Below are 12,752 nucleotides of genomic sequence, written 5' to 3'. Positions count from 1 at the left end.
CATACCTTAAACACCAGAGACGTGAACATTGTAGTGGGTGAGTGAACTGGAACAACTAGCGGCAATCTCAGGTCTTCAGTGACGAGTCTTGCTTTAAGCACATCAGCCTAGAAAAACCACACAATGTTCGTGGAGGCAGGTTGTAATTATCTTCGCTTCGCAAGCGGTGTAATCATTATAATGATGTACAAAATGTGTGGTTTGGGAAGGATTTAACGTCCCGTCGACCACGAGATAATTAGAGTCGGAGAACAAGTTCGGGCCGGCCGGTGTGGCCGAGCAGTTCTAGGCGCTACAGTCTGGAACCGCGTGACCGCTACGGTCGCAGGTTCGAATCCTGCCTCGGGTATGGATGTGTGTGATCTCCTTAGGTTAGTTAGGTTTAAGTAGTTCTAAGTTCTAGGGGACTGATGACCTCAGAAGTTAAGTCCCATAGAGCTCAGAGCCATTTGAACCAACAAGTTCGGATAGAGGAATATCGGATGGGGAAAGAAATTGTCCTCGCCCTTATAAATAAACGCTCATATCATTTGCCTTAAGCGATTTAGGGAAATCACACAAGACCTAAATATGGACTGAACTTGTCCCACTCCATATGGCTGTCTGGTACAGGAGTCTTGGTTGCTATAATTATTGTTTGATTTATGGCAACCAAAACTCTTTTTCTTAAAAATAAATCTGGATGGTCTGATGGTAATTTGTACTACTGTCCTACCAAATGCAACTCCATTATCTTACCACTAAGCCACATCGTTCGGTGCCATATTTCGAGTTATAGGGACAGTCGTGGCACTTTCTGATTACTAAAATATTTTCACGACTCTAGAGATCATTCTGCAGCAGCATAGCCCAAGATAAAACGTTTCGTGAAGTACTATACAGCTCGCTACATCCACGCATGCCGTTCGAGTGCTACGTCATGTATTGCTTCTCACTAACTCCACAAAGCATTCTTCCACGGCTCTACACACAACCGAAGAGTCACTTTTATCACACTGTTCGACGTCGATTCTTCATTTTTATGTTATCGGTGACATTTGGGTGGAAAGGCAGTCATAATAGCAGATTCCTACAGCCTCTTGTTATAACGTTCTGTCATTGTCCGCTACATTGGCTGACGAACATTTTGCAACAGTTGACAGCACAGTACACGTTAAACTTCGGCGATCCGTTAGGGTTATTCTTTAGTATTTCCTAAGAAACTAATATACTAATATAAGTCGTTCGCTACTCGCATCAAGACTGAATCTCGCATATCAGAGCTCAATATGAAGTACACAAATCTACAAATAATGACTGAATGGCCGGTGAGCGTTTAGGCCCAAAATGTGGTAACGTTTAAACTTATTACCAGGTTGAATAATTGGGCGAGCTACACCACGATGGTATTTGCGAGCCAGACTATTCATAGACGACAGTCTAGGTCATCCTCAACGACGCACAGAGTGCCCAATTGTATCCAATTCGAAATCCGAAAACAAGGCGAAATCCTCAACACAATACCTCCACGATGCATAATTATAAGGTTCATAGGCGTGTGCGAACAGATGTAGCTACCCTGAATTCGCAACTTCATTGGGACTCGTTCACAAAAAATCTGCCCGACACGTTGCTCTGACCTCTTTTTTAGCTGAACTTGCGTGCGGAGCGCCCGCTAACGCAAACTGTGGCCTTCACTTCTGTATCACTACCTAGCAGACGGGTAAGTGTACCTATTTATGAATCACTACCCAGCGAGGATACAAACTACATCTCCACCGATGTCTCACAACTGGATTGTGGCAAAAATATCACAAGTGAAATCCCCCTTATCTAAAATGTAAACTTTCACGGCCGGAAATATCATGTCCATTATAATTATCCGGGCTGTTATGCCGTGGTCGGTTGATGAATTCTGAGGTGATTCCCAACGTTTCGTCTCCGACTGCGGGAAACATCTTCAAGGGGGTCCGTAGCTTGATGGAAGGTCCAACACACACACTGGCTCGCTACTGACAGTAGCGAGCGGCCGGAAATATCATGTCCATTATAAATTATCCGGGCTGTTATGCCGTGGTCGGTTGATGAATTCTGAGGTGATTCCCAACGTTTCGTCTCCGACTGCGGGAGACGTCTTCATGGGGGTCCGTAGCTTGATGGAAGGTCCAACACACACACTGGCTCGCTACTGACAGTAGCGAGCGGCCGGAAATATCATGTCCATTATAAATTATCCGGGCTGTTATGCCGTGGTCGGCTGATGAATTCCGAGGTGATTCCCAACGTTTCGTCTCCGACTGCGGGAGACATCTTCAAGGGGGTCCGTAGCTTGATGGAAGGTCCAACACACACACTGGCTCGCTACTGACAGTAGCGAGCCAGTGTGTGTGTTGGACCTTCCATCAAGCTACGGACCCCCTTGAAGATGTCTCCCGCAGTCGGAGACGAAACGTTGGGAATCACCTCAGAATTCATCAACCGACCACGGCATAACAGCCCGGATAATTATAATGGACATCCCCCTTATCGCATTCACACCCCTTTCTGCTCCAGTTTGGAACCTACTCATGTCTCTCCGTTGACTTAAGCCGACAGAGCTCCGCGTTGTGGCTCCAGTTTTATACCCTTCGATACTTGACACGACACAGAGAGCATATGCAAGGAGGTCTCCAGGGTCTTTCGGCCACACACTGCACCTAAGGTGTCTCGTATTCTTCAAGCATCTCTATCCCTCCAGTACTCTACCAGCCATACTGATATCTTAATAAACTAAAATCGACGTGCTTTAGTACGATGCTTTATCTCATGTTCAGTGAGGCCTTGGAATCCTAGCATCTATATTTGCCATCACAACAGTTACTAGCCTCCGACACCGTAACTCAACAGCTCCTGGGAGTTGTCTGCTGATTGAATGTTGGGAATTCTTCGAGGCAGTGGCTTCCGATTCATTGTAACATTACGGTCTACCTTACCAACTCTTTGTGCTCCAGATTCCATAGCCGAATTTGCATCTCCTGCAACACTAAATGGAGCACAACACATTCCGTTTGCTATCTTCAGGGGATAGGATCACAGCAGGAATCCCACAACGTTCGTTGTTCGTTCCCCAGATCTGCATTCTGTACACAGCTCATCTGCCAACATGTTCATGAGTACATGTCTCCTTGGGCCAGTCTTGTCCTGCACTGGCTCATTTCACCAGTGGTGGCCTAGTGTCGTGGGAGATCAAATGAACGCTGACCAGCAATAAAAAGAAGGATCACTCCTTCTGACAAAATGCCCGATATCTGATGACTTGGCCGGCCGTAGTGGCCGAGCGGTTCTAGGCGCTACAGTCTGGAACCGGGCGACCGCTGCGGTCGCAGGTTCGAAACCTGCCTCGGGTATGGATGTGTGTGATGTCCTTAGGTTAGTTAGGTTTAAGTAGTTCTAAGTTCTAGGGGACAGATGACCTCAGGAGTTAAGTCCCATAGTGCTCAGATCCATTTGAACCATTTGATCTGATGACTTGCGTCAGATATATTTGTTGAGTGGCAGCCTCGAATGAAGAAACATTGCCAAATATCTGGGCATCAGCTTCCACAGGATGCTAACTTGGTTCAAGCATATCAGATAACTGGTAGTCTAATTACTGGTTATGCTACGCCATCTCTCATTGTGCGATACGGCTTAGCTGTCGAGAATACATTTCCGTTGGGAAAGGTTAGATGATCGATAGGTAAATCTACGAGAAGTCTAGAACGTCACAGGTCTAATTCAATTGCAACCTGGACACCTAATTGCAGTTCCACAGCACCAGTAGGTGGTCACAAAATTTGCCGTAACAATCTCGTTCTTTCCAGCACTCGAATGTTACAGTGCTTTATGTGTTTAAGATTATGGCCTGTGAGGATGGCTGAGACTAACAATATTGTTATCAATCGTCAGGCTGTCTTAAGGAATAAACCACTGTGGTCACCGCTTGAAGAAGAACGGAATTCTATTTTCATGATGAAGAATAGTCTCAGTGGCATTTGTTAGTAGTTTCCTGAATGAACTCAATAGCATTGAATGCTGAACGGTAGAGTTTTTTTATTATCTATGGTGCTGTGGCAGCGCACTGTGGTGCCCAGGTTGCAACTACAGTAGACCTGTGACGTTCTAGAGTTCTCATCGGCTTGCCTACAGATCACGTAAACCTTTCCCAGCGGGAGAGTACTCACTGACTGCATCCAAGTACGTTATACAATTGTAACTTACTGCAGAGTTTCATAAAATATTGGTTTTAAATGACACTTCAGGCTTATTTGTGTTCACGCAGAGTATATCACACGTATTTTAGGCTTTGATTCCACAAGAAACCTTCCCCCATGCAAAATCAGGAAACCGGAAAGCCTTAAGACGTGCCCAGTAATCTATCCCTTCGTCTGATCGGGAAAAAATTTTCCAAACTAATTTTCCTACTTGTTCTTCAAATCTTCGTCCATTCATCCACTCAGTTTAAGACATCGTATCAAATGTCACCTCTTTATAGTCTCAAGGCAACTGAATCAGTAAAAAGAAAGAAAAAACTCGTGCAGAATTGTTAGCTGGGGGATCCTGCGGGGTAGGTTCAGCTATCTAACTAGAAGGGGTTTTCTTTCTCTGCACGCAACGGATCCTTTCTACCTGTGAGAATGATGTCCTAAATTATACTTACTCAGAGTAATATGATGCCACGTTTGTATTGCACTCTGGTCAGAGGAGAAGGTAAAGGTCAGTGCCGGCACATAGCCTCTTCCTCTCGAAAAGCATCAAGTGGGTCACTGGGCTTAACACCTCCATCTCACGGACGGATCAACGCTGTCACACGCCTTCGCGTCTCATGACTCTCCGTAGAGGTATCGAATCTCATCCAGGGCACTGGTGCAAACTTCGGCGACCTTTACGCCACCACCTTCTCTTCCCTGGTGGTCAAATACTGGTGGTCGAAATTGCCCTCACCAACAAGATTCGGACAGGTTATCCTCTGCCAGGCACTTAAATGTGATTTGTAGAATATCCATGTAGATGTATATGTACCTCCGAGTCGAGCACTAGCACACAGGATGGCGCTTGCTATACATAGGCTACGATGGGAATAAGTAGTAACACCTACACAGCAGCCGGAGGTAATCCTGTTTCGTCCTGATGACAGCATCTCCGTGTCATGGACTGCACAAGATACCAAAACAGTTCGGGGACAATCCTCATACATGAGAATTCAGTCATCGCAAACAACCCACAGACATTGGTGAAAGATGAGCCCAAATCGCGCAGACATTTACGTCTATGCTCTGCAAGCATGAGGTGTGTGGCGGAGGGTATTTCGCGTTCCACTATCACTTCTTCCATATCCTGCTTCAGTCGCCAATAGTTCCCGGGAAGAATGATTGCTGTGAAGTCTTAGTGGGGGCTCAAATCTCTGTAATTTTGTCTTCATGGTCTTTAAGAGAGGTACACGTAGGAGAAAGCAACATATTGGCTGACTCTTCTTGGAACGTATGTCTCCGGAACTTTAACAATAAATCATTCTGTGATGCAGAACATCGCTCTCGCAGCGTCTACCACTAGGGTTGGTTGATCATCTCCGTGACGCTTTCGTGGTTACTAAATGCATCTGTAACGAAACGCGCTGCTCTTCTTTCGATCTTCTCTATTTCCTACACCAATCCTGGCTGATACAGACCCCATAATGCTGGCTTTGGTGGCCGAGCGGTTCTAGGCACTACAGTCTGGAACCGCGCGACCGCTCCGGTCGCAAGTTCGAATCCTGCCTCGGGCATGGATGTGTGTGATGTCCTTAGGTTAGTTAGGTTTAATTAGTTCTAAGTTCTAGGGGACTGATGACCTTAGAAGTTAAGTCTCATAGTGCTCAGAGCCATTTGAACCAGACCCCATAATAACGAGATATATTCAAGTATTAGTCGAATGAGTGTTTTGTAAGCTACCTCCTTCGTTGAAGGATTATATTTCCTGAAGATTCGTCCAGTGGATCCCAGTCCGGCATCTGCCTTCCTTGCTATTGGTTTTCCGTGGTCGTGCCACTTTAAATCCCTCAACACGCATATTCCTAGATATTTTATGGAAGTACCTACTTCCAGTGACTGTTCTGCAATCGTTTGATCATACAATAAAGGGCCCAAATGTCTGTGTATACGCAGTATGTCACATTTGTTTATGTTGTGCGCCAATGACCACTACCTGCATCAAAAGTCGATCCTCTGCTGGTCCTCCTACATTTCATTACAATTTTCTAGCGTTTCACATCTCTTTATAAAACGACATCGTGCGCTGAAAGCCTCATGGAAGTTCGGACGTTGTCTACTATGTTGTTTACATATATGTCGTGAAAAGTAATGTACCTACGACATTCCCTTGGGGCACACTCGAAATTACTTTTACGTCTCCATTGAGAACGATATGCTATGTTCTGTTTGCTATAAACTCTTCAATCCAGTCATACAGTTGGCCTGATATTCCGTACGTTCGCATTATATTCACTAGGTGTCAGTGCGGAAAGGTACTGAATGCCTTAAGGAGGCCAACAAACACGGCATCAACCTGAGCGCCGGTATCTACCGTCTTCTGGGTCCCGTGGACGAATAGAGGGGCCTGGGTTTCAAGTGATCGTTGTCTTAGGAAAGTATGTCGATTCTCACAGAGGGGACGTTCGGTCTCCAGAAATATAATACGCGAGCATCGTACATAAAACTTTTTCCATAATTCTACAGCAGACCGGCATCAGAGATACAGGCCTATAGTTTAACGGGTCTGTTCGAGGACCCTTCTTGAAAACTGGAATGATCTGTGCTTTTCGCCAGTGATCAGGAACACTTCGCTACCGTGGACACACTGCTGCTAGAAGATGGGCAAATTGTTTCGGATACTCTATGTAGAATCGTAACGGTATCCCGTCACTACCACTGGCATCCCTCTGTCGAGCGATTTCGGTTGCTTTTCTGTCCTATGGTCATTAAATCAATGACAGCCATTTTGTCGTTCGTGCGACGGTTCAAATGGCTCTGAGCGCTATGGGACTTAACAACTGAAGTCATCAGTCCCCTAGAACTTAGAACTACTTAAACCTAACTAACCTAAGGACATCACACACATCCATGCCCGAGGCAGGATTCGAATCTGCAACCGTAGCGGTCGCGCGGTTCCAGACTGAGGCGCCTAGAACCGCTCGGCCACCCCGGCCGTTGTTCGTGCGACGAGTAGAGTGCGATCTTCTCCTGTGAAACAGTTTTGCAAAAGGACGTTTAGTGTTCTGGCCCGTTTCAGCGAAACTATGGCCGCAGTGTGTCTGGACAGATTGCATTGAACCGATTACTGATTTAACATAAGACCAAAACTTCTTTGAATTTCACTTTCAAATTCATCGAATGCTTCACGCATGGCACTCCATATACTGATTTTGGGTTCGTTTAAATTTTCTTTGTCTGTCGGGCTTTGGCTACTTTCAATTTTTTCTGTGAAACTCTGCTGTCATAGCAGCTTTCTACCACGGCTATCGAACTTCCACCAATCATAACTTCGCTCGGCGCTGTCTAAAGCATATTTTACAATGCTCTTGAACTTTGGCCTTTGCAATGGCCGTATGACCACTGCGTGTTCTGCGCGAACTGAGTAGAAAATTTCGGGTCTCTGTCACCAGCAGATCTAAGATGTTATCTTCACGCGTCTATTCTCCAATTAACTGATCGAGGTAGCTGTCGGATTAGGTATTTAGAACAATTTCATATCGCGTTCGATGGCAGTCCAGAAGTCCTCGGTACGTTTGATGACGTGAGACCTAAGGAAATTAGCGAGGGACTACAAAAATCCATTCACATCTGTGGAATTTTCCTTAAATATTACGACACAATTTAAATGGCTGGGGAATGGACATTGTGCTGCTGAAAGTAAAGGTTACGTTATCAGTACAACAGGCGAACGAACTAATAAACATTATCGTTCAGCTGATTAATTTCTTAATTCTGCATATTTCATCAGTAATGGACTATGGCAGATGCATCGTGACCTACATGTCATCAAATGTAAACATCCTGTTCACAGCTATAGTCTAACTACGTTGTATTGCCAAGTGGGATACAGTGCACTGAGTGGTTTGTGAGGTACTTGTACCCGACCATCAGCGCTTCATTAATCCCGAAAACTTTTTCCATCCTTCAAGCGTTCACTGGCGATATTTTTGTCCGTATTATACTGCCTGAACCTCGTTTCGTTCAGTAACCCGGTGTAAATCTGACGTACGTTGTCTTCTGTGCTCCATGGTCTGGAACTGGTTTGGATGATATGAATATTCACCGTCATTTCGTCCAGCACTGAACTGTCGACTAATTTTCTGCTGCGTGACCCATCTACCCACTGTTACAACTCGTAATATTCCATGAAGTCCCCTCTCACCAACACGCTGTTGCCCATGGCAGATGACTCTGGTGCCGACGGCTTTCACCGAATAGAGGTAACCACGGAACAACTTTGACATTATAACACGTGGGAAACATTGTACCTCTACGTCCAAAGAGTATTTCATACATTGGCCATTCTCGATCAATTGCGCTGATATCACAAGTCTTGCCAATTCTCCACCAAACTACTACTCCGTCGTCCAATACGTACTGCAGGTTCAGTGACATACCAGACTATTGTATTTGCCGTGTCAACAGGTGCGTTCTTTCGCTAGCACATCAGATATCTCTGATTCCACATCAGATATCTCTCAGTTGCTGTTAAGAGGAAAAATAGATATTTGATGGTCGTATTTCAGCCTTCGTCTTCCCCTACAGTCTTACCCTCTGCTGCTCCCTCTAGTACCATGGACGTTGTTCCTTGATGTCTTAACACTTCTCCTAGTCTCCTGTTCGTTCTTCCATACGTTCCTTTCTTCGCCGGTTCTGCAGAGAACCTCTTTATTCCTTACCATACCACTCCACTTTATTTTCAACGTTTTTCTGCAGCACCACATCTCAAACGCTTTGCTCCTCTTCTGCTCCGGTCTTCCAACAGTCCACGATTCACTACCATATAATGCTGTGGTCTAAATTCACATTTTCAAAATTTTCTTCCTCAAATTAAGGCCTATATTTGATACTAGTAGACTGTTCTCGGCCAGGAATGCCGTCCTTGCCTGTACTAACCTGTACGTCTGGAGCACAGCATTGTATGGCAGTGAAACATGGACTTTGGTAAAACAGAAGAGAATCGGGGCATTGGAGATGTGGTGCTACAGATGAATGTTGAAAATTAGGTGGAGTGATAAGATAAGGAACGAGGAGGTTCTGCTCAGAATCGGGAGGAAAGGAACATGTGGAAAACACTGACACGGAGAAGGGACAAGACGGAAAGACGTCTGTTAAGACATTGCGGAATGACTTCCATAGTACAAGAGCGAGCTGTGGAGGGCAAAAACTGTAGAGGAAGACAGGGATTGAAATACATCCAGGGAAGTAATTGAGGATGTAGGTTGCAATTGCTACTCTGACATGAAAAGATGGACATGAAAATGAAGAAGAGGGATTCGTGGCGAGCCGCATCAAACCAGTCAGAAGACTCATGTCAAAAAAAAAGGGGAGTTGCACAACTCCTTACTAGGTCTATTTCGTGATCACCAAATTTAATGTTAAGTTTCCTGCTATTCTCATTTCTGCTGCTTCTTATTACATTCTAGTTTTACAGGTTTACTCTCAGTCCATATTCTGTACTCATTAGACTGTTCATTCCATTCTACGTTTGCTGGAATTCTTCTTCTCTTTCACAGAGAATAGCAATGTCCACAGCGAATCTTATTAATGATACCTTTCACCCTGAACTTTATCCTCACTCTTGAGCCTTTCTTTTATTTCCGCCATTGCTTCTTCGATGTATAGACTGAATAGTAGGAACGGAAACCTGCAACCCTGTGTCCCACCCTATTTAAACCGAGCAATTCGTTCCTGGCCATCGGTTCTTATTACTCCGTCTTGTTTTTTGTACATAATTTCTATCACCCGTCTTTCGTAGTAGTTACTCGTACTATTCTCAGAAATTCGAACATCTTGCACCGTTTTTTCTAGATCGAAAAATCTTCCTAAAGCCAAACTGATCGTCATCCGACAGATCATCAATTTTCTTTTCCGTTATTTGTATGTTATTCTTGTCAACACCTTGAATGCATGAGATGTTAAGCTGATTTTGTGATGGTTTTCGCACTCATCTACCCTTGCTGTCATCGGAATTAAGCTTATGATATTTTTCGGAAAGTCTGATGGTACATTACTAGGCTCATAGAATTTACAAACCACTCTAATAGACGTTGGTTACCGTCTCCCCAAAAGATTTTAGACATTCCGATGGAATATTATCCATTACTTCTGCTTTATTGATCTTAAATAACTCATTAAAGTCTGACTGTTACTCTGGATCCTCTATATCTTCCTTATCGAGTCCAATTTATTAATCTATCAAGTCATCAGATAAGTTATTCCCTTCATGGAGGCCTTTAGTGTACTCCCTTCACCTATCCGCTCTTTCCTCTGGGTTTAACAATGGAGCTCTCACTGCGCTTTTAATGTGCCCGTCCATGCTTTTAACTTCGCCGAATGTTGTTTTGATTTTTCTGTATGCTGAGTCAGTCCTTCGGACGATCATTTCTTTTTCAATTTCTTCGCATTTTTCCTGCCTACATTTCACCTTGGGTCCCCTGCACTTTCTACCTGTTTCGCTCCTACGTGATTTACATTTCAGTATTCCTGACTTTCCTAGAACATTTTTGTATTTCTTCCTTTCGTCGATAAAGTGAAGTATTTCTTCAGTTAGCAAGATTTATTTGGAGTTATCTTGCTTGTATCTATGTCTGACTGTCCAACGTCTGTGTCTGCCATTCTTAGGGCTGTCCACAGCTCTTCAATTGAACGGCCTACTGCGACATTCCATATCGCCTTGCCCACATCCTTAGCGAACGTCCAAGGCGCCTCATCATTCCCCACTACTTCAGTATCCCACTTCCTTCCACACTAATTCTTCCGTACGATTCTCTCAGACTTCATTCTACTTTTCACCATTGCTAAATTGTGATCGTGCGGCCCCTCCCGCCGGAGATTCGAGTCCTCCCTCGGGCATGGGTGTAAGTGTTGACCTTAGCGTTAAGTTAGTTTAAGTAGTGTGTAAGACTAGGGACCGATGACCTCAGCAGTTTGACCCCTTAGGAATCCACAAACACACATAAATTGTGATCTGAGTCTATATCTGCTTCTCTGTACGCATTACAATTCAATATCTGATTTCGGAATTTCTGTCTGAACATGATGTACCCCAGCTGGAACATTCCCGTGTCTCCTCTTGCGATCTCTTGTGATTCTTGAACAGATTATTCGATATTACGATTTGACATTTATTGCAAACTCAATAAATTACTTTCTCCTTTCTCCTTCCTACTATCTAGACCATATTCTCTTGAAATCCTTTCTTCTATCCTTTCCCCTAAAAACGCTTTCCAACCCTCTATGGTTACTTGATTTTCGTCTCCCTTTACATACTGCCTTACCCGTTCAGTTCTCTCTTATACTTTCTCCATCCCCTTATCTACTGCTTGCGAAGCGCGCATGTATACTGAACTATCGCTGACGGCGTTTGTTTATCGAATCTGATGAGAGCAATCGTTCGCAGTAGCTCATTCTCCTGCCAGGGGATGGGCCTTGTGGTTCGCCAGTACTCCTTGCCCAAGACATGCGTGAAGTGCGCAGACACCCATGCCAGCAGCAGCTGACCGTTCCCGAGGACACACACACCCAAGTGTGCGAACTGTGGCGGCCCACACGTGGCGAGTTACCGCGCCTGCGAAGTCGTCAAGGCCGCAGTTGCTCGCCAACGTGGACAACACGCACAGAAGTGACTGCCGACCGCTCTCTCCGCCGTCCACGTACAGGAGCACAGGCGGCGAGGAGTCCGGCAAACACGAGGGCGACGCCGGCAGCCGATCCTGCTACTTCCGCCCCCACTGAAGGCGGCAACAGAAAACGACATGTTCGCATCAGCAAACGTGCTTGATAGGGCACAACAACACCAGAAGATTTACGCACAAGGAAGATGCCACCTCGTTGGGAGGCGACAGGAGTGGAAACACCCCAGCCGCCGGCCGCAACCCAGCTGCACCCAGCCACGGCACAGCAACAGCTGTGCAAGAAGGAGAGTTGTCTACAGTCGTCTTCGCACTCTCTGCAGTAATCGAAAAGATCTCGCACCTGGCCGAAACGCTGCAGAGAGTTGCTGACAGCCACTCCGGCGGCTGCCCAGCAACAGTCGGAGTAAAGCGCACCCAACGCCGTCCGCGCCGGGAGCAGCTATGTCGGCCTGTCATGGGCCGCCACAGCTGACTACACCGCAGGCAGCAAACAAGATATGAATTCTGAGAATGGAAAAAAGACGACACGAAGTCCAAGGGAAGTAACGTCACACACACACACACACACACACACACACACACATACCACAGAAGACATGGAGGCAAAGAAGGAACAGCCTACTAGGACTCCGACTACCCAGTGATCGGAGAGCCCTGATGAAGCCCGCCTCATTCGTTCGTTCTGTCCTATCTTGGCACTCATAACAAATCTTCCTCTCATTATACCATTTTATGGTGCTATTAATATTACCCTATATTCGTCTGACCAGAAATCCGTATCTTCTTTCCGTTTCATTTAACTGACACCCACTGTATCTAGAGTGAGCCTTTGCCTTTTCAGATTTTCTCGCTTTCCTACTACGTTCAAACTTCTGACATTCCATGCTCG

At 45.4% G+C, this 12,752-nt stretch overlaps 1 protein-coding gene across 1 annotated transcript in view; it reads right to left on the bottom strand.

Moving 5' to 3' along the window:
- Positions 1 to 12,752, bottom strand: part of LOC124712180 — a 39,881-nt gene that overhangs the window by 21,026 nt on the left and 6,103 nt on the right. Inside the window, exon 2 of the mRNA XM_047242475.1 lies at positions 11,886 to 12,108. Coding sequence (XP_047098431.1) covers positions 11,886 to 12,108 — 223 coding nt within the window. The remainder of the gene's footprint in view (positions 1 to 11,885; positions 12,109 to 12,752) is intronic.

The sequence above is a fragment of the Schistocerca piceifrons genome, chromosome 8 (genome assembly GCF_021461385.2).
Source record: "Schistocerca piceifrons isolate TAMUIC-IGC-003096 chromosome 8, iqSchPice1.1, whole genome shotgun sequence".
Taxonomy (NCBI): Eukaryota; Metazoa; Arthropoda; class Insecta; order Orthoptera; family Acrididae; genus Schistocerca; species Schistocerca piceifrons.
This window is presented reverse-complemented; position numbering and strand designations above follow the sequence as displayed.